This window comes from Calonectris borealis, chromosome 2, assembly GCF_964195595.1.
Source record: "Calonectris borealis chromosome 2, bCalBor7.hap1.2, whole genome shotgun sequence".
Classification (NCBI taxonomy): Eukaryota; Metazoa; Chordata; class Aves; order Procellariiformes; family Procellariidae; genus Calonectris; species Calonectris borealis.
This window is the reverse complement of record NC_134313.1, coordinates 135,744,432-135,767,316: the sequence shown is the minus strand read 5'-3', so window position 1 is coordinate 135,767,316 and position 22,885 is coordinate 135,744,432. Positions and strand designations below refer to the sequence as shown.

At 41.1% G+C, this 22,885-nt stretch overlaps 1 protein-coding gene across 1 annotated transcript in view; it reads right to left on the bottom strand.

The window, feature by feature from the left end:
- Nucleotides 1-22,885, bottom strand: part of RAPGEF5 (Rap guanine nucleotide exchange factor 5) — a 159,719-nt gene that overhangs the window by 124,998 nt on the left and 11,836 nt on the right. Inside the window, exons 2-5 of the mRNA XM_075143607.1 lie at nt 4,692-4,742; nt 3,462-3,568; nt 2,323-2,444; nt 754-922 (exon numbers count right to left, since the gene is read on the bottom strand). Of these exons, the coding sequence (XP_074999708.1) occupies nt 754-922; nt 2,323-2,444; nt 3,462-3,568; nt 4,692-4,742 (449 nt within the window). The remainder of the gene's footprint in view (nt 1-753; nt 923-2,322; nt 2,445-3,461; nt 3,569-4,691; nt 4,743-22,885) is intronic.

Here is a 22,885-nt window from a genome sequence, read left to right as displayed (position 1 = left end):
TGAAAGAATTTAACCCAACTTGTCTATCCAGGCCAGCTCCTGCAAATTTGCTAAGGCATGAGGGGTCACGAGCCTCCAGACCTCTCACTGACACCTTTTTCCTATATTTTGGCCTCTCACTGTGGCACAAATAACTATGGTTTCCTTCTAGCTGCTCTAAATAGGCAACATTTAGAGCGCAGCTGTATCAGCACAGAGGGTATGATAATATCCAATAGTCAGGTGAAAGAGGAGACATATAGGAAGCCAAACTATTAAAAGGCATATTCTGAACAAGGAATAATAATGTGAGACTACAGAGCTCTGGCAAACATGCCGTAGCAAACTAAAATCAGATGACTGAAGCTACCACATTTTTACCCATCCTCTCTAACCATTTGATAGCTGATCCTGACACAAGGGCATCTGATCTGCTAGTCAATCAACTCCACAGCATGCCTGCTGCCAAATTCGTGCCAAACTTCCAAATGTAAGAGGAGCACCAAAAAATAATAAAGCCATTTGCCTAGGTAATATAGCAAGCTAGAGTCAGCAAGCTAGTGCATAAGAACCACAATATGCCAAAAAGCCCAAGCCGAGTGCCTTCATTTATCTACCCACACTGACTTTCTCAGATGAAAAGTCCATCTCTACAAAGCTTGTCAACCCTGAAAAGAAAGCTGGCTCATTGGTTTGGGGGTAAAGTGTCATTATAAGCCAACCACTTACAAAACAGTCAGCAAAAGTTGCAAACAGCTGTATACACACACTTACAGATTACACATGTCAATCCTGGGAGGAGACAATGGCAGTAGTTGAAGCAGGAGCTTTACTCCATTCTTCCATCCTTCCTCTTTCTCAAATTCACAGAAAAGGTAGGTACATTCATCGGCTGAGAACTGGTAGAAAGCATGAGTGTCTTGAAAATAGAGTTGTCTGTCCACTGTCAGAAAAAATAACATTAGATGATAGCCTTTAAACCTTCACCATGTAAAGGTTCTGTGTCCCCACCACATTCTGTATGGCACTTGACTTTCATGCACCACCACACGGGGCAAAAGGATGGCAAACTCGGCATAGAAGCAATCCTGCCCTCTCATATTAACTCAGTGCATCCAAACAGGACAACCCCAAAACCTCAATTTGAAGATCTCCAGGCTCCTGAAATTCAAGCGTTAAGACTGCTGAGTATTTAATCAATTTGGGAATCCATTCAGAATTAGGGGGTTAAAACCTTCCATTTGTCAGATTACTGAGCCTCAATTTCCATTGGCTTCTAATCTGTTCTCACTAATGGCCAGGCACTAGTAAACAAAGTTCAATAATTGGGATGCAGCCCATCATTATCCCAGCTTCTCCTCAAATTCAGGGCTTCTGGATTGTAGACTAGACCTGGGTAAGATGATGCATCAGTACAACAGCTGTCGTCTTGCCTGGCATAACTGGGATTGAACTGGGATCGAAGGACAGGGTCCAAAGCCAAAAGCACAAGCTCCTGCTGGGAGAGCCATTCAGCCCTTGTTGAGGCTGCATGATCAGACATACTGTCAGTGTAGTTGGAGCAGAAGAAAACCTCTAAGTATACTGTCAGCATACATAAGCAGAAATTTTCTATAACACCTCACCTTTTCGCAAGGAGGAAAGTTAAGTGTCTAGCACAGACCCCAGGGTGGGGTATGCTCTGAGTTGAACTACCTAAGTACCTAAGTTGTCCCAGCTACAAAGTAAAGTCCATAGATTTCCAGAGGTTGGTTACCGGTGTAATTATCATCAACCACATTAGCTGGACCAAACCCCTAAATTTGGTGGGGAAGGTGGGGACAGCCGGGTAGAACCTGGCATCACCAGGCCAGGCTGGATGGGGCTTTGAGCAACCTGGTCTAGTGGAAGGCGTCCCTGCCTGTGGCAGGGGGGGTTAGATCTAGATGATCTTTAAGGTCCCTTCCAACCCAAACCATTCTATGATTCTATGATTTTAAGTCATCTGGCAAAGCCATGATCTGCAGTGACTAAACAGCTGTTGTCTTGTGGAAAACCTAAAAGCGCTTGAGGAGAAAAAAAATTAGGCTGGAAAAGACACGTGCACTGTCTGCAACTTGGCAATAGACAATTACATTTACAAAAGCAAAAGAAAGGAAAAGAGATTAATCTTTGGTATTTATGAAATGAATAATATAGAAGTGAGCCTACCAAAGAGATAGTAAAATAAACAACTGTCAAGAAAAATGGATCAGTCTGCGTTTTTTTCTTTCTCTCCTTCCTCTACCATCAAAAACATGAGTCTTATCCTATGCAGGAGAAACTGATAGCCTTCCTCACACTACAATTACTATCAAGACTGACCTGATAATATAATGCCCATATCCAGGAGGAGCTGCCACACTCCAACTGCTGTAGATCTGCACTTAACAAAAGGGCACTGCTCCAAAAGCCAGTCTACCAGTTCCGATCCAACACAGCTTCTCCTGAAAATAAGCAAAACATCACTTCTTACACAAAAGTAATGTTAAAATGTTCTTGTATAATAAAGAGCTATTTTTTAAAGCTATTAAAAGTGAATTCTTTTGTCAAGCAGGGCAAACCCTTTGTCTCAACTACTAATTTTTGTAATCCTATTCATTTCAAGGGAAGATATTATTCTGGCAAGTCTCAGGGGATGCCCCTAATTACAACGAAGGAACTTGTGTTAGATGAGTAAGTTCCCTTACATATCTAATTCATGTGGCACACTTTACAATATGTAATATTTTTATCAATTTGTGCTGCATGCAGACAGTTATCCAAAGTTGTATAAGAGCTAAATAAAATCCAGCTTTTAGCCTCAGGATTTTATTTTCTTTCTGAGCATAGGCATAAGCAATACAGCTACACAATGTATGTGTAAGACCTTGAGTGTTGCTCTAGGATGTACTTCATCTTTCACATTATTGGTAAACTTACCTTTTTAAATCATAAAAAAAAGAAGTTGTGGCTTTTTCTTAAATACGGATATGAATGAATGGTGCTATAATAGAAACCTGCACGTTCTGGCATAATTGAAAATAGGAGGAAGCATTTATGCTGTAATGCAACACAAATGAAAATCACTTCATTGCAGAAATATTCCATAAATTACATTAAAAAATCACTGTGTAACTGAATCTTAGGAATCCAATTAATCTCTTCTATAACTCCAGACCAGGGCTGAATTTAATACTCTTTCTTTTCAACAAAATAAGAGACAAACACAATTGTATATAAAATCATAAGCAATTAAATTAATGGACTATCAGGCCACTGCTGCTTTCTGACAACTGACAAAGTAACATAAGAAAAGATATTAAAATACATGAGATTTAAAATAATTTTTTTAGAAAATATTTTCTATTCTTAGTAACACACACAAAATCTCACTCTCAGAATTAACTCTCTTGTCAAATCAGGGCATAGACAAACACAAATAAAACCCATCCAGTTGATTAAAACGAATGATCTCGGGTTACCTGCAAATGCCAGTAAGGTACACCCTGTCTTTAATCAGGTCAGACGCTTGTAGAGTAAAAATATTCCTGAGAGCTCTCCCAGCACAGGAAGAACTTTCTCCATAAATCTGAATGAAAAGAGAAATTGAAAACTGTGACAAACAGGGATTTATTCCTGCTGTGGTAAATTGCCTTGCTACTGTCCGCTCCCTCCCTCTGAGCAATGCCTTCTCCCCAGCTAAACGACAAGCAAGCAGTCAAAGCCTCATAGGAAGTGCACCCCAACTTCTGCCATACCCGGTTGTATCATGGGTTGCAGATGCCCCCACGAGCTGGACTACTTTTACATTTGCTGCCTTTGGAAAGCAGAGGTTTTACTACCTGTTGGCTTTACCTTTGAACAACAGACAAGTTCAAAGGAAAACAAGTGTTACTCTAGCAAAGCAAAAAGACTATATTAACCATTGCAAAACCACACAAATACAGTAAAAATTAAACATTACTCCATATATATTTGAGTTAAATAATTTAATACAAGCCTAATACACATTGAAACACCATTTCATAGTTTTTTCTTTTTGTTCAGAAACTTTGGAGGTATCCTATGATAGCTACAGGTCAGTTCATCTGTACCTTGCCAGGAGGATGTGGTCTTTCAGAATGGACACACTTCCGACTTCCCCCACACCTAATTTCTACCTTACACCTCAAGGCTGCAGATGTGTCTGTCAAAACAGGACCTAACTCCATCTTCCATAAAACCATGTTCCACCTGTATACACTACTCCTTAGTGATGAATTTAACTCAGGCTTCTGTTGTGATGTTTCCTCACCGCAACACAGTACCAGTAACACAAATAACTAACTTGAAAGAAAAACAATGCCACGGTTTCAACTTTTTGTTTCCTATGTTTAGAAATCTTTCAAGGAATATAAAATAGTCCTGAGACAGTAAAGTATTGTGAGATGCAAAAACATACTCTTAAATATTGCAAAAGCAAGCTAAACGGTGGCAATTGTTTAAATGGCTGGGAAGCAAGTGCACATCAATTCACAACAATTCAGTTTGCAAATTCAGTAATAGAAGTAGACAACTTCTAACACACACAAATTATAACTTGTTAACCGGATTTAACTGCAGGCCACATTCACAAGTGTCTTCAAAGCTATGATTAAGAGGTTGAACCAAAGCAAAAAGATTCCTAATATGTTGTTTGATGAAATGGAATTAAAAAGAAGCTTGACAAGTACCTTGTTTGAAGGAGTTTCCAAATAGGGATTTGAAATTCTTCTGGACAGGGTCTGTAAGAAAATTTGGTAGAGCTTTAGTTTTGCTCTGGATTTTGTATGGAAAAAAAGTAGCAGCAATCTAGGTGTTTTAGCTATTGAAATCTAAATAAAAAGAATTTATCAAATGATCTGAGTAGCCTAACTGAAGTCTCAAAATAATTTTTTTTCACATCAGGAAAAAGGTTTGGTAAACTCAGTTCTGTGTTGTTTACTACATTTATTCTTGATCTGGAAAAGAAGGTGAGCAATGAGATGGCGAAGTCTGTGGATAACACACAATTATTTGGGTCAGGAAAGACCAGAAACGACAGTGAAGAATTTAAAGATAAACCTAAAAAAAGCTAGGTGAAAAGACAGTATGATGATGAGCTCAACATTAAAAGCACCATGTACTAGAGGGAGAAAATGTAATTACACATGCTCTAATACCTCTTAAAGCAAAATTTATCAATTCAGTAAAGACACCTCAGGGTCACAGAACACTTCTCAGGAAGACCACTCTTCTAAATGAAATTCGTAACTGTAGTTAAAAAAAATATTAGGATAAATGAGGAATAAAATGGTGACCAGTGAGGAGGTAACATTGCTCTAATGTTGATCAGCATTATCTCTGCCATGCCACGTGCTGCACTGGTAATAGCATCTCAAAAAATGGACGCTCCAATGTTAGAGGGGATTCAGACAATAATAGTAGTAGGAATAATAAAGGATTTGGATAAATTTTAATATGAGAAGAGACAGAAAAGACTGTGACTACTTACCTTACAAAGGAGAGATTACAGGAGACGTAATGCAATTATACAAAATAATGAAATGGCACAGAGAAAAGACAGACTTTCTGTGCTCCGTTTTACGTAATGTGAGAATAACCGATCGCTTAATGAAATTAGAGAGGATTCACATTTGAGGAGATAGAAAGGAAAATGACACATAACTCTTCACAGCAGGGAAATGCAAATGCCAAAACCTTACCACTGATCAATAAAGATTGGGGATTTAAAGTTATAAAATTAACAGTGTACCAGAACTCTGGAAGGCAAAGGGAGACAGAATAAACATCTCCACCTTTACTCACCATGATACTTCCATATCTTGTCAGTGTTAAAAGACAAGATATTGTCTACTCCAATGCTTACTGGCAACTTCTATCTTACTACAAGCCACACAAGACACAAATAAACATTGCCTAAAAGAAGTCTGGAAGTGGAACAGAAGACCTTGTGCAGGTGCACTGGCAGCACAATGGGAGGATTGTGTGGTGCTCCCTCACATTATTCCAACTTGTAGGCAGCACAATTAATTCCTCGATTTGAGAAGGATCCAATTCACACTTGGTATATTGTAATCATAAAAAAAAAAAATCATCCTTCACACCCTGAAAGAATTAAAGAATCCTGCTTTTCCCCCCCTATATTCTTGTTACTGTATTTTTAGAAAGGGAAGGGAAGTGACAAGGAACCACAGAAGCATCTACCGCTGTTTACCCTTCCACTCTCATCACAAATGTTAGTGTAGTTCCATGCATAACAGTAGCTCCATATGGAAATACTATAACATAAAAGCTTAATTCCCCTCTCCCGTACCCAACAAAGATGCCGTAAGAGTGCAACATTGCCTCAGATCCCACTTACTCTTCCTAGCTGGCACATCATTAACACCTTGGTTCTGCAGCAGCCCTACATACCACCACTTCACTTGGTTTCTGTCCAAGTCTTTCATTCAACAAGCCTCAATCACTGCAGCAGCACGGTTGAAGCTTATACATCCCTGCTCCATTCCCAGGCTGGCACTAACGACGATACCATCAACAAGCTAATTCCAGTGGTGCCGGTGGGAACTACACTGGCCTGGTCCCTGGCATTCAGAGGATGGCTGAGCCTCAGCCAGGGAAAATACTGCCATTGCAGGGTGCAGTTCCACGACAGCATAAGACCAAAGTCAGCAAAAAGGACAAATTTGGCAGCCTTCTACAACAGGAGAGCATTGGTGGATAAGGGAAGACCGAATGATGTCATCTACCTGGACTTGTGCAAAGCATTTAATACTATCCCACACACATCCTTGTCTCTAAAACGGAGAGACGTGGATTTGACGGGTGGACCAGGTGGTGGATAAGGAATTGGCTGGATGATCGCCCTCAGAGAGTTGCAGTCAACAGCTTGATGTCTGTGTGGAGACCAGTGACGAGTGGTGTCCCTCAGGGGTCAGGGACCAGTATTATTTAACATCTTTGTCGGGGACATGGACAGTGGGATTGAGTGCACCCTCAGCAAGTTTGCGGATGACACCAAGCTGAGTGGTGTGATTGATACTCTAGAGGGAAGGGATGCCATCCAGAGGGACCTTGACAGGCTAGAGAGGTGGGACCATGCAAACCTCATGAAGTTCAACAAAGCCAAGTGTAAGGTCCTGCACCTGGGTCGGGGCAATCCCAAACATGGATAAAGGTTGGGTGATGAGTGGATTGAGAGCAGTCCTGCTGAGAAGGACTTGGGGGTACTGGTGGATGAAAAACTGAGTATGAGCCCGCAATGTGCGCTCACAGCCCAGAAAGCCAACTGCATCCTGGGCTGCATCAAAAGAAGTGTGGCCAGCAGGTCGAGGGAGGTGATTCTCCCGCTCTACTCTGGTGACATCCCACCTGGAGTACTGTGTCCAGCTCTGGGGACCCCAGCATAAGAAAGTTGTGGACCTGCTTGAGTGGGTCCAGAGAAGGGCCATGAAGATGGTCAGGGGGCTGGAGCTCCTGCTCTATGAGGACAGGCTGAGAGAGTTCGGGTTGTTTAGCCTAGAGAAGAGAAGGCTCCGAGAAGACGTTATAGCAGCCTTCCAGTACTTAAAGGGGGCCTACAGGAAAGATGGGAAGGAACTCTTTATTAGGGAGTGTAGCGATAGGACGAGGGGTAACGGTTTTAAACTGAAAGAGGGTAGATTTAGATTAGATATTAGGAAGAAATTCCAAGGAGTCTGCAAAAGGTGACTGAGGCTGAAAACTAGTAGAGAGGAAAAAAAAAAAAAAAATCTTTTTTTATCCTTCAAACCACACAGTCCTAGCTCTGGTGCAGGGGAGAGAGAAGGAATTCACAGCCCTGAAATGGGAGAAGGGAAGACAGGACAACGGCTTCTGTTAGTGGCAACCTGAACGCACATCAGCTTGGAGCAAACATGAAACATTGGAGAGCCCAGGAGAGTACATTTAGCCTGCCATGCAGGAATCTACACACACAAAATTTCTACAAATGTAAGAAAATGGAAATTGCATAGGAGAAAATAAAACAAATGAGGAAGTGGCATTCTGGAATAGAAAAAATGATCTTTCCTGTTGATGATAGTGCAGCCTGTGTAATGTTGAAATACTCACTCAGTTAGGCTGAAATTCATACCAAATTTTAGGAGTTTATGTCCTAGCTACCAAGCTAGATCCCCTTTTCTTTTCCTTTTTTTGTTTTTTAACTTGCCTCAATAAATATTTAGCAAGCACAAAATCCCTTCAAAAAAATAGTTTAGCACAAAATCCCTGCTACTGAGTGCACCGCTGTTCAGCAGACTCTACTTTGGCTGTTGGGGACAAACTGGGCAGTCCCCTTCCAGAGAGAGGAAGGAGAGGGAGTGGATTGGGGTTCCAGGCTTTGTTTGAAAACCCCAGCCTTCGGGCTTCTGTGTGGGGGACACACCACTCCTCTCTGAAGGTATTTGGTAAATATAGGCTGCTCCTCCCAAATGATTTTGACACACACCCCCCAATTCAAAATACATTTGGAAAGAACTCTTAGAATGAGCCAAAATGTGCTTTTAAAGCAAATTCATTAGTCATCAAGCAAACAACTCATCTCTCATGAAAACTACCTTGGAACAGCTATTGCTGCCCATGCCAAGTGCCGCTTTCCAGGCACTGCCACCCCAGCGTCCCCCTGTGCCTCTTCACCAGCTTGAGAAGAAGCTTTGCCAAACCACGTGTCAGGGAGGAGATGGGGATGTGGCAGCACGTATGGTCCTGGCACCGGAGACCATATGTGGAGCAGATCCAGAACGCTGGGTGTCCTCCCGGAGGGCTCTCCCATCGTACATGAGTAGGTGTAATTAGGTGGCTTCAGCTTCCCTGCTGGGGATGCAGGAAGAAAGAGGCAGGGAGCCGGTGCCTTGGGATGGGCGATCAGGAACATTAAGTATGAACATGGCACAGGGATTGCATCCTAGCTTGACGACACGCCTTGCATGTGACAGGAGAGGACAGTTGGGACAGGTGGCCCAGGAGAAGGTTTTGGAATAGGACTGCTAGGATCCAAATCTGAATACACCACAGGTAATTTAGTCTGAAATTGGGAAAAATTATAAAGGAGTTTACTGCGGTATTTAAAACCACTAGAAACGCAGGAAGTAGAGCAATGGTGTTAAAAGAATGGGAGGATTAGAATAAAGTGACCAGCAAGTAATTTAAAACAACCAGAAGGAAATACTACTTTACAATCCATATGACTAGCTCATGAAATGATTAGCCAAAAAATCAAATACTCCAGCTAGATCTTTAAAAGCCGTAGCTAATCCAATGACTGATACTACTATGCAAGGTTTACCTCTTGCAAATTAGTACTGCTTCAACTGGACAATTATTTTTAAACAAGTTGAGAATCTCTGCCTTTAAATAAAGCTAAGCATGCAAAGATATTGATGATAATATTTTAGTATATGAGCACAAACTATTTTTGAAAGGTTTGGAAAGAAATTCCCCCATGACATACTACACAACAAGCAACGTGTACTAATGAAGGCACATTTTAGTCTCCATTGGAAAGATCAAGCTGTATCTTACTGTGAGATGCTGACTTAGTTCTTTACTCAGCAGAGGACTGAACTGGCTCCACTATAGCAACTCCCTATGCATTTACTACAGCCTGGTTAATGTTCTAATCAAGGGCTAAAGATACTATAGAGCATGTTTTCAGTCATATCTTTTGGAGATACATTTGAATTTTCTCCTCGTTTTTAGATCTGGGATTTTGCTTTGGCCTCATCTCAACTTCAGAGGATGACTTGCCTACAAGTTGCTTGTGCTCTGCCTCCTGCCCAAGCTGTTCCAACAACTGCTGATATTTCTGCCATTGCCAGCACTGCAGTCGCGGTAGCATCAGCAATGCTCCTTACATCTGCTAGCAATTTAATCACCATCATGCTCAGAAAGAAACAAAGCAAGAGTGCTTTCCAGTTCAAGTGCTTTCCTCAGCTGGGATTTAGTACAGTGGTAGCAGCCAGCAACCTGTCTACACGAGAAGTCACGCTGTAACACCACGGAAGAGGCCGTAGAAATCGTAGGAAAATAACAATTTCAAATATGGGATGCAAATGTTTTGCCCTTCTTCTAAGAGCTTCTGATATTCCTGTGCAGTTAGCAAGACAGAAAAGTTTGGGCAAAAATAGGGAAGTAAGAAATCTTTTTTATTAATCAAGATTGTTTCTTTTTCTAAATCTTTTACAGCAGGATTCATATTAAAACTAAAAGAAATGAGAAAAGGCAGAATCTGGGCTCCTCCCCCCCAGCAAATTGTTTAAGCTTCCCCTCCAAGTTTTTCAAATAACTAGGTTTTTAACTGGTTGCGTTAACAAAAACTGAGCATAATGCCACATTAAGAGTTTGCAATGCACAATCAAACTTTACCTGTTTTCATTTTACAACACACTCATCAATATTTGTCTCTTTGATCAGGGCTTAATTTGCAAACATGCCCATGATCAACTCCACACTGCTGAGCAGTTCTAGGAACATTTTTGTATACAAATATAAGAAAAGAATTGTTCATAGTTTCAGAGCACTATCACTATGTCCCTAAAGAATTCAGAATAGCACTTGTGCATTCCAAATTGGATTACTCAGTATACTTAAAATTAAGCAAATGCTTCAGTGTTGTGCTCTATCAAGGCTTATTCCCTAAATTTAAATAGCCTGGAAAAAAAATCATCTCATTTTGGAATGCACATGGTGTAGCACAGACTACCTGGTAATGAGATCGTTTCTATTCCCTGACAGGGGGATTTCTGCAACTACTCAACACCTGAATCCTAAATTGGCTAACGTGACCACAAAGGAAATTATATATTCAGACAGATTTCCAACAAGCATTTAAGCACCCAAGCCTAAAATACACTTTCACAAGTATTCATGCTGGAAACTTCTCACGTTCCAACCATGAGAGACAGCGTACGGAAAAGGATCACAAATAAAGCTGAATCCAGATTCACTCTCAAAAACAATAATCTGTTTGTGCTTTTCTCTCTTTACTAATCATTCAACTCTAACAATACAGTGGCTCAGGAAAAATTAAAAAATCTACCAGGGGTATTTACTTAATTTCCCTCAGGCTTCTCTCCCACTCCACGCACCAATCAAAAAGTAATTATTTTTTTCCTAGACAGATTTCTTTCTCTCATTACGAACCATGACAATGACAATGCCATAACACCGATAGAAACGGCTGCAACTGTTACAACTGATGGAACCCTGTGGGTTTTTTTCTTCAAAAAGGTTTGCTGGAGTTGCTAGAAGCAAGCAGCTATAAGAATTAGAGTTTCCACTCCAGCCCTGATCTGAACACAAATCTTGGAACAAAGCTGGGCTGTACCTGCCCGACACACCCTCCTCAACCTGCAACACAAGAAGGCAGCATTTTCTGCAGGAGTAAATGCTCATTTATTCCCAGCGCTTACTCATGCCAGGCAAGGAGTGGGGGAAGGGAGAGAAAATTACTGAACAGTTTGGCTTATCACTTTGCCACCTTCGAATTTTTGCATTTGACATCGCTTGCTACTGTCAAAATTATAGGGGGTTTAAGCAGAAATAAGACATGGGTGCTGTGTTTAGTGGATGAAATGCTACCATTGTTAGAGGGTGGCTGGATATAGGGAGCGTTCTTATGAATCCCAATCCGTTTCCATGTGGCAGCAGATTTTTCCTCGTGGTTGCTAAGGCACAGCAAGCAGAGTTGGTTGGGAAGCTAGCTGACTTTCAGCAGATATCATTCATATGAAACCATAGCATATGCCTGACTTTCTGCCAAATAATATTCGTAACAAACAACCTTCCCCCTGCTGCTCCTCTTGAAACCCGCTGTCAGAATTCAAATAACAAAGAACCACCAATGGAACAGTTCTCTCCATTAATATTTATTTAAGATTAAATATAAAACTCTTTATAAAGGATCCTTATAAAGGATATTCTTTATAAAGGATATTCTTTATAAAGGAAAGATCTTCCCCTGATCATATACTTAATATACTTAAACTTCATATACTTAGGTGTAACATAAAAAGGTCAAAAAGCTGTAAGAGAAATCTGTATTCAGCAGAGCTTGCAATGCAGGGTTCCCAGGTGAGCCTGCAAAGCTCTCTGGAGAAACCCAAATGGGTCATTAGTGAAAGGAAACCGAAGAGTGTATTCCCACCTCTGTATAAAAAGAACCTGCAATGAATCTGAATAAGTTATTTCACAAAAGGGAAACCCTAACTCGTGGTTCATTCTCACTTCCCCCAAAAGAGAAAGGGATCTGCGAAGAAAATGGCAGTTCTTTATAAAGACAAGCAGTGCTCTTTAAGTTTAAAGCACTTATTTCTGAGACAACAGTCAGGAAAGCAATGTGTTTAGACGCACTTCTGTATTTTCCAGTACCTACCAAACTAAATATGCCTGAATGGGTTTATGCTTCAAACAAAACTCTTTTTTAGTTAATCTGGCATAATCCAGCCACTTTTAAAGTTTCCATAGCCTAGCAAGGAGTGTAATTTAGTGCACAAGGGCAAATTTCGTTTGCAATGCCCTTTTCTTTACCCAAAAGAAGTTAAGAATAGAAAAGAATATCACAGAAGACAGTACAGTAGGACTGACTGGTTGCTTTCCTCCCTCTTCCCCAGTCCTACCATGGGAGAAAAGCCCTGGATAAATCCAGCTTCAGGAAGGCACCAACACAGGCCTAAACCTCCTCTGTCCGTATCCCGTGCCTCAAATAAAGCCACGGCATCCTGACACGGAAGCCAGCTCAGCTTGAGAGAAAGGGAGGAGTGGTGAACTGGCAGAGGGGGGTGCCTGGGTTAGAGAAACTTCATGTTCCTTAAAAAAAAGGAGATAGCCGCTCTCCTGCTAATGATGCCTTTCCATGACCAGATTAAGGTACCATAAAACAAGGCTGCTGGCAAGCAGGTCGTGTCCTCCCTCCACCTCCTGCTTCACCTTCCCATCCCCACCGCTCTTCTGCTTTGTGCTTCCATGCGTGTCTGTGAAGTCACCTCCTGAACCAAGCTGAGGGACCGATAGCTTCGAACTGGCTCGTTAAATAACGATTCATTTTAACCCAAATTATTTCCCTCCACCACATCACTGGGAGCCACACAAACACGATCACTAGCAAGGCGGGCGGCAGGGGCACAGGCGAAAGCAGTGGGACGCGGAGGGAGGCAGGAAGGGACAGCTGTGCTCAGGGGAAGCACTTGTTTATGCTGAATTAAAACTATCCAAGGAATGATGGCATAAAACACCCCTAATAAATCCTCAGTGTCTCTGCTCTGTCAACATAAAAAGGAAGTTAACTATGCCCACAAAAAATGACAAGACAAAATTCAAAGGTGCCCGTAATGGGGAACTTCACCTCCCACCTTCGTGTTCACATAAGTGCGTCAGTCTGAGTAAAACAGAAATCCCATCTCATTTAACTCCATAGATCAACTGTAGACTGCATGGGCTACAGCCATATTTTACAATATAGAAACAGGTCTTAAACAAGTTTTCTCTTCTCTTTCTTATAAAAACATTATGGACATTTTCAGCTCATACGCTAATACAATGTTTGCAATGAGAGTTCATTAAATATGAAAAGAAGAAAGAATCAGAATTTTACTGCTTTTTATCATGCTTTATATAACATTAAAATATGCAGAGTACACTTAATTGACTATTCGTGTTCCTTCATTCACCTAACTTCATTGCAGCTTTTGTGCTCTAGTTTGCCATTTCAGCCATACCTTTACTAATGCTACCTTAAAAAGCTTCCCAGTGCATTTCACTCTTCCTGGCTGTCAGCAACATTTCACAGGAAAGCAGCGTCCTCCCTTTTTTTCAGTACAAAATAGGCACTGTACAGACTGTCACCGTAAAAATTTAGCAATATTGCTGCATTTATTTCTCTTTAAAACTCAGCACCTAATAAATACACTAGATGGTCTTTGTAATCTACCATCATGTTCTGGCCACCAGCATCGGGTTTGGTTTTGATCTGGAGGGTAGCACACAAGAGCAGGTGGGTGGGTTTTTTTAGTCATTATTAAAATTTTATGCAACAATTCGTATTTCTAATGATGCAAGTTATAATTTAATAACACATTATTTGGAGCTTTCAAAAGAAGGCACACTGGATATTTCACACTATAATTAAAAAGATGTTCCCAGTGACAGGTTACCATCTATTTTCAGATAGATCTAAATGAAGACATCAACAAAACAGTGAAAAGAGAGATCAGGAGTAGGAAAATGTCGATTGTCTGCATACTTAAAAGCTTTTCAAAGTATCCCTGTTGGCACATTTCTTGTGTTGCTAGCAAAATACCTTCTCACGACACATCTCCAAATAAAAAAAGAAAGCAGGATGGCACATTAACTTGGCAAAGACATTCCGCAAGCCAGGCAGCCTGACTCACAAGCATGTATCAGTAAAAAGAAATTTCACGGGGAAATTGTGTGTCAAACACAAGAACTAATGCCCAGGCTGGGCAATCTCCTTCCTGGAGTTTTCATAACTTGACCAGACAAGGCCCTGCACAACTGCTCTGGCTTCGAAGTCAGCCCTGCTCGGCCCAGGGGCTGGATCAGACAACCTCCGGGAGGTCCCTTCGAACCCAAATTCTTCTGTAATTCTGTCCTGCTCCATCACTCCCAGACACAACTTAATTCTGCTCCTCCAACCAGCTGTATCAGGCACGGGGGAGAAAGTCTGTGGAGCTGCAGAGCAACCAGAAGCACTTTTCTGGACACACCCTGTGTTTAAAAAAGGCTCTTAAAATCACTTTTTTTCATGTTAGCCTTTCACCAAAACTCCTCCCCATCATATTACCCAGTGTGCCAGGTCTCAGCTGCCGAGGAACCGATGTACCTCTGCTGTCAACATTACTGCAGATAATACTGGTGCCAGAACTCGGCCTTCAGCAACCCACATTTGTCAGAGATTAAATATAATAAAAATTTTAAAGCAGACCATCAATTAAACAAGTAATTCATCTCACCTGCCACTACCAACCACCCATCATGTAGACGTAAGTTCAAATGCTCCTTCTCTGGTGTCAGGCAAAATCAGCATGGTTAGGTTTTCCCCAGTACAGGCTCGGGAGCCTTCTCGTGAACTTCCCCCATGACCCTGCTGCAAGGATGCTCGCCTCCGCCGCAAGAATTGTTACAAGCAGCAGAAGGGAAAAAATATCCAATATTGCTGCAGCTATTTCAGTGAACACAGATGCAGGAACAAAACTTCAAATATTAGCAAATATTCAGCAAATCAGCTGTGAACGATGCTGACAATAAATAGCTAAAAATGTCAATACAAAGTATATATATTATTGAATAAGAAAATCCATTCAAATCCTAATTTATTCAGAAGCAATTTGCAAATAAAGAACCAGTTTTATAGATTTCAATAACTACAGTGTATTTAATGTTTCAAGTACAAAAAGTACTTTGATTATGATTTATGAAAATAACTCGCAGTAAATTGCATCAGTTTAGTTTACTATTTGAAAAATGCCTATATTTCTGGCAACCTTTTTTTTTTCTGCATGACTTGCACACAAATAGTCCATGAATTGCTTTACAGGTGTGCAAAGGTAAGTTTTTAATGTTCCTGTTCTTTAATGTCCCCGCTCTCGGAGAGCTCCACTTTTACCGCTGCCTGCACAAAAGGTAGGTCACCCAGTAATTTCCCAAACCTTATTCCTAGAAGTAGAGCACAGTTATTCCTTTCAGGTACAAGATGTCGAAATTCTTTACTTTCTGTTTCTGAGAAACTGGTTTTCTGATTTTGCAGAGACCGACTGACCTGCTGGACAAAGCACCAGACTGTTCAGCGTGCTTCGGTTTTACTCCTGAACCTGGTGTGGTCATAACCTTCAGCAAGTCATTTCCCTTCCCGTGCAATGGGAACAACCGTGACCGCTCTGCTCTGCCAAGCACTTTGAGACCTACTGGTAAAGATCAGCTAAGGGCTAGAAGCACCCAAGCTCTCTGCCAGGGTAGCCCCACTCTAAGTTCAAATACCTATAGCACATTTAAAACACAACAAATCATGAATAAAACTGCTGACTTTTGCTTTTCTTGCTTCTGAGGTTTTCAGAGAGTGGGAGCGGCCTCCAAGCTGGGTGAACAAGCTCTGGTTAAAGCAGCTTGCATTACAGCCTTAACAGTTTGAGAATCTGCAGCGCCGTTGTTTGTATTGGCAGCGTTCCGTTATGTGACCTCTTGGGAACAATATTAATTTCACTGACAGTAGCACTTGGCACAAGCCGGTGCCAACCTGCTATGGACTGGATAGTGGGAGTTCTTAACCACTTCCAGAAGAACAGCTGTAATTTACTTTTTTGTAGAAAAACTATTAAAGTTTAACTCTTTTAGTTTCATGAAGCAGTCAAGGCCTCACTGTACAGAGAGCTTAAAAAGCATTCGATATGCAAGGAAAGAAAAAAATTGTTCCCTTGGATCACGCAAGCAATTCCTTGGCAAAGTAGATCCAGGGATCTCAGCGCTACTTGGAGCTCCACTACCGGCACCTTCAAACAGTCTGCAGAATGGGATCACGCTAACCCTGATAATATCTTTTTTGTGGTTGAAAACCTTTGGTCTGGCTGTTGAAGCAGGAACAAATGAAAACTCAAGTGCACTCCATCTCCAAAGGGACGTTTGTGACCTCTGAGAGGGAGAGGGACTTGAAAAACAAGGCAATTCAAAAGTTGCTGCCAGTGTGCCAGAAACCACTGCACGCCTATCATTCAATCCTGATTACTTAGCACATAGAGTAAGGTGGGAAGTAGTGTGCAATAACCATTAGATATGGAACAGGATTAGAACATGAACAGGAGTTTAGCATATACGAACAACCACTAAAAGTAGCTTAGGTAAATATAGCTTTCACTAGACTGAGAAGTTATAGAATCAGAAAATATCATAGATGCAAGACACAGATGAGTCTTGTAAATTTTTGGACATGGAAAAACAGCTGAAGTGCCAAGTACCTAACAGAGACAAGTTTTACTTCGTACGATAAGATCATAACCAAATACCATAAATGACATATCTTACGCAGATTAAGCTATTAAGAAAGTAAAAGATGTGCTCAGCACCCTCATAAGGTCACAGAAACAGTTCAGGCATCTTTAGATAGGAACTTCCTTCATGACCATAAGTTCAAGAAAAGAAGAACACAGTCTTTGAAGTTAGGCAAGGCTTCCGCCCTAAAGAGGCAGATTTCCTTACTGGTATTCTTTACCCTTAATTTTAATTACCTGCCTTTCTTCTGATATATATCTTTATTTGCATTCTTTATTCATATAACAATTGTTTGCACACACTTGATATTATTAAAGCACATGGATATGTCACATCATGTCTATGCTGCATTATTCTGAATTTGCTCGCTGTAAATCTACTTACTCTAAACTCAATTAAGTCTACAAGTCCTTCTTCCTACTGCTGTGGAAGTTTGGTCCCCCTGTGTGAGGGCTGGGGGTTTCTTTATCTCTTGAGATTTTCCAGATGGTACCAGGGATTTTTCTCATTTTGATCTACAGTTTTGAAGGGTAGGACCTTGCTCCAACAAGAGATATTTGAAAATGTCATGAATAGAACTGGTCCTTATAAGGGTTCTCCGCATTCATCATTTATTTTCAAGACAGCATGGGCGAGACCAGACAAGGCCTGCACAGGTGATCCCTGCACCTCTCCTCAGGCTTAGAATACAGATGTTCAACCAAACTCAGTTTAAGCAAAAAGCCACAAAATTTGACAAACAACTCTTGTGAGATTAACGCCCTCTGTGATGATACCCCACTCAGACTCATAGAAAAAAAGAATTATTAAACAGTGTTGCACTAAACCTTTTGTGGAGAAAGAATATATGAAAAAACTATTTTAGGCAGCCTAACTAAACAAACAAACAAACAAACAAATAAATCTTCCTTCAGTTGGTCCCACATCAGTCTCTTGTCCCACGTGAGGTCATTAATCCCAGTAATTTCCCAGCCCTCAGGAAAAAACCCTCCAGCAAAACTAGACCCGGTATTTAAAGCATAAAGCTCCTATCCCTTTGTTTCATTCCTTATATACATTAGGAGGCCTTTAAACAAATATAAAGACACAAATGTTTTTTTGCTTTACAAAAAAGGTACTATTTCTTAAACAGAAAAAAAAACCACAATTTGAGAGTCAAAGGATTAGAAGATTTTTCTATTTTTACATCTGATTAAATTATCTGAATTAATTAACCTTTAATTGCATTTGCAACTATTATCTAGTTCTGCATCCCAACAGAAGTCCCACCATATGATGCCTGTATCCTAGTCAATCTTATTCCCATATTCAAAGGCACATGCAAAAATAATTTAAAAAAAAAAGAGTGCTAGAGTCTAAATTAGCATGAAAAACACGTGTGCAGTGGAAAAAAGAAGTCCATAATATTACAGCAGTGCAGGGATCTGAGGTGAATTGTATGTTATGATGTTGAACATACATGCCTGTGTCAGATGTGTCTTGACAAAGAGACTGAATTCTCTATGATTTCAACAAGATGTCTGTACATCAGGTGCTGTGAGGAAGATTACTCCTCCGGAGGAACTGTTTGGAGGTTACTTATCTCACCGTGGAACGGGCCAGACATCTACCAGATATGGGGATAGTCCAGAAAATACCTATCAGAAGATCATGCTAAGGGTTTAACTGTAGTTGGCACAGCCCAGTGAAACTCTATTAAGCAGCCTTCCTAGTCAACTGGTTATAAGCTTTTGTTTTAAAACAGAAGTCTCTTGCCTTGAAAGTTGTGGATGACCTTTCTAAGGCTGTTTCAAAATGTACATGAGGCAGTAAGCACAGCCTGCACCTGCAGAATCTGCAATAACAACCCAGACGAGTATCTCATCCCTCACTGAAGACGGCAGTGGTAGCACTATAACTATTTTTAAGGAAATTAGAAGGAATTTCTTCTAATTAAGGAATTAGAAGAAATCATTAGAAGACGTAAGTGAGAAGCAGAAGGACACAATGTGAACATAAGCACGCTTATCAGTTGTGTGAACCGGGGCATAGAAAAGAAAAGTAGAATAGCCTCTGCATTACTCACAGCCGAAGTATAGCTGAGCGTATCCTGAACAAAGCAACCTCAAAGAGCCAGCAGAACAATCTGCTGATGCCGAAGTACAATCAGAGGAAAGGACTCACACATCACTGCCTTTCTACGGGGTCACATTTCCACCACCTGAAGACAGTAAGGCCTGGCAGCCAGTGCTAAGAAAAGTAGATTTGAGGAGCGTCTGACTGTCAGGCTAAGCAGCAGCTCATGCATTCCCTGTGCTACTTGGAGCTGCATTGTCCTTGCCCTACCAGACACACCATTGTCCAGGGCTCTTCCAGGATCCTCCTTTATATATCCATGTAAAGCAGCAATGCAGAGCTGAGCCACCTTCTTCTGCTTCACCAGATTGAGTCTTCACCCCAAGATCCTTGAAGGGTTGCTTTGTCCCATGGAAATAAAAGCACCAGAGGTAAAGACTGACCACATTTTTTCAGGTCTAGGGTCAAAGAGAATTAGCTTTCTTCCTGTTTAATATTCTGCATCATAACCAATGCTTGCAACATGGATCACTTCAACATGCTGTTACCCTCCTTCCACTTGCCCGCTGTATCCTGGTTACCAGCCCACCCAGATTTAAAAGTCAGTAATAAATACCATTTTAAGTCAGCGAATGTTTTCTGACCTACGCAAAAGCAGGAGGCAGGAGAGAGCAAGGAGAGCGGGGGAGAGATGGGGAACTGCTGCCTTTAAAAGTTGGTTCAAGCAATAAGCCCATGGAAGATGCTAATTTGTTAGAGAATTTAGACTGAAATCAGGGAAGCAAAATGATCTAAAAGATTAATATACTGCATTATTCCCCACCACAGTGACTGATCTGTCAGAGACTAGCAGAGATACTCTACCTATGTTTCTATAAACACTAACAAAGATCAAAATGTCAGTGACCTCCTAACAGTCTGCTGTGATGCTCAATCTGTCCTCATCAATTCACCAAGGAAGCCTGGGCCAGCCTGGATGCCTTACCAAAGTAGGTAATACCTGTTCAGACTCTTCCAACCCCTTTGCCACGACAATCTCAAAAGCCCCTCCAGTTCGATAACTCATTCTGCACCAGGGACACCCAAGCCATCAGTTAAACTCTGGCACCAGAGCAGATTGATGGCAAGTCGCCACTTACTGTAAGAGACCTTCATTTTGAGATACACTGTCTTCAGGAACCAGTTGATTCTCACCCGAATCAACTTGCTCACTGCTTCATCCTTTCCCATGACAGCTTTTTAGAGATGACTTCAAACCAGTCCTTGTTCCAGTGGAACCACCACCACAAACCACATGGGCTTCACCAATTTCACCTAAACCAGCCTAAGCCTATGTTGTAACGTATCTATTTGGTCACTTCTCAAGCGCCAAAAATAACTGTAGCAAAATTAAACAGAGTTTCAGCACATTTCTTGGTATGTAGATACAAACACAGAGACTTCTTCAAAAAGCAAACCTTGCAAAAAGATTAACAAAAGTTTTTCCACCTCTAATCTATTTGCTGCCTTTTATCTACGCAATGCTATAATGTCTGTTGTGGGCACTGGACACACTAGCAGTAGTTAACTGGAGAGGGCCTCTGGGACACCATTCCTGGTCAGTAAACCCTTGCCTTGGAATTGACCTCCCTGCTCCCTCCACCAGGATATGAGCAAAAGATCAGATGGGTTCATGAACAACAAAGTAATGGGAACGGGAGCGCTCTGGGGTTTGGAAGATTACACGGGAGGTTTGTTTGCATGTTTTTAGCATGCCTCATGCTTGTTGATGTTTTGAACTTCTCCACTTGTGCCAAGTGATAACAATGACTAACTTAGGAGGGAAAAAGTCACAGTATAAAGAAACAAGCATACACATACTGAAACTAGAGTTGGCTCAGGCTGAAAAGAAGATGACTCACAGACCCTCAGTATTTAGCTTTGTTTCCAAAAGTCAGATAACACCAAGAACTGCTAAAGCAAGGGATGAAGATTCAGTCTGTTTTCTTGCTTAAGTCAAATAAAAAATAAAAAAATCAGGCTTCCAGTCTGGGAAGTCTCACAAAATTTACCATTAGCTCTTCAGTGACAGGGGACAGTTTTTAACTCAGGTTTAAAAAAAGAAATTATTATTGTCTCTGGATAGCTTCTTCGGAATTATTTTTATTTACAGAATGGAAGAATGTCATGTTTCCTTATCCACTCTCACCATCCTGCCATAAATTTTCCTGTAACATGTTTTGCTATTAATAAACAACTGAAGTAGGTCCTTTTCTACAGTCACAATAAATGGATTCTCAAAGCGTACAGGTTTGCATTGTTTTTAATAAGACCACAACTTTGATTTAATAGCAGTGTTGCTCTGTTAGCTACACTTTGTGCTAAATGCAAAAGTCCACTACAAGGACATTTTCTGTCCCTGTTTTTAATAAAGAGCTTTACAAGATTACAGAGCAGTTATCTGGAATGCAACATTCTTCAAAAATCTTTGGTAAGTGATTTGCCTGTGTCCTGGTTTTGGCTGGGGTAGAGTTAATTTTCTTCCTAGTAGTTGGTATAGTGCTGTGTTTTGGATTTAGTATGAGAATAATGTTGATAGCAACAACTAAAACATCAGTGTGTTAAGTAGTGTTTACACTACTTAGTGTAGTCAAGGACTTTTCAGCTTCCCATGCTCTGCCAGATGCACAAGAAGCTGGGAAGGGGCACAGCTGGGACAGCTGACCCAACTGGCCAAAACGGGGTATTCCATACCATATGACGTCATGCTCAGTATATAAAGTTGGGGGAAGAAGGGGGAAGGGGGGACGTTTGGAGTGATGGCGTTTGTCTTCCCAAATAACTGTTACGCGTGATGGAGCCCTGCTTTCCTGGAGATGGCTGAACACCTGCCTGCCAATGGGAAGTGGTGAATGAATTGCTTGCTTTGCTTTTCTTGCGTGCGCGGCTTTTGCTTTACCTATTAAACTGTCTTTATCTCAACCCACGAGTTTTTTCACTTTTACCCTTCTGATTCTCTCCCCCATCCCACTGGGGGGGAGTGAGCAAGCAGCTCTGTGGGGCTTAGTTGCCGGCTGGGGTTAAACCACGACAGCCTGTTAGATAGTTTTGTTCCTAGCAGCAGTTTTGCTGTAAAGTTGCCTAAGCAGAAAAATAAGGAAAAAAAAACTTAAAAAAAGAACAAACCACTCTCTTCCCCCCCTGCTTTTTCTTCTTTGATGTATTGGACAGGTAGCGACTTCTTAACAAGCATATTCTCTACTCCATCACTGCAGTTTTTAAATAAAATACTGATAGTAGCAGAGCCAAGAGATACTCTCGCAGAGCCCTACTCAGAGATTATTTGACAAAGTTGTTGGTGACTAGTCTGTGTAGAGCCTTCCAAACAGTTGTCCACCCACTGAACAGGAGCTTCACCAGTCATGAATATTCTTACATTTCTTACAAGAACAGGAAAGCTTTTGACAGAGTATGTTGTAACAAGGTCAAGACTGACATGATATTAGCTGTTTTTCTTGTATGTTCAGAGACCATCTACACAGCAATACTCTACAGTTGTACCTCCAGCTTCAGCAGACATAGTACACCCTATCACACAGAACTCCTCTAAAGAAGCTAAAGCAGTCTTTCCTGGAGAGACACAATACTGTAAAAGCAATAGCAAAGTGATGAAGGACAAGAACAGGATTAAACAGGCTGTTTCCATCAAGACAAGGAAAATATAAAGATGCCCTGATGTTATATCCTAGGCTGAATGCTGTTTAATAAAACACATTTGTGATGTCAGAATCAAGATAAGCAAATTTTGCTTATACGATTTTGGTTACACAAACAG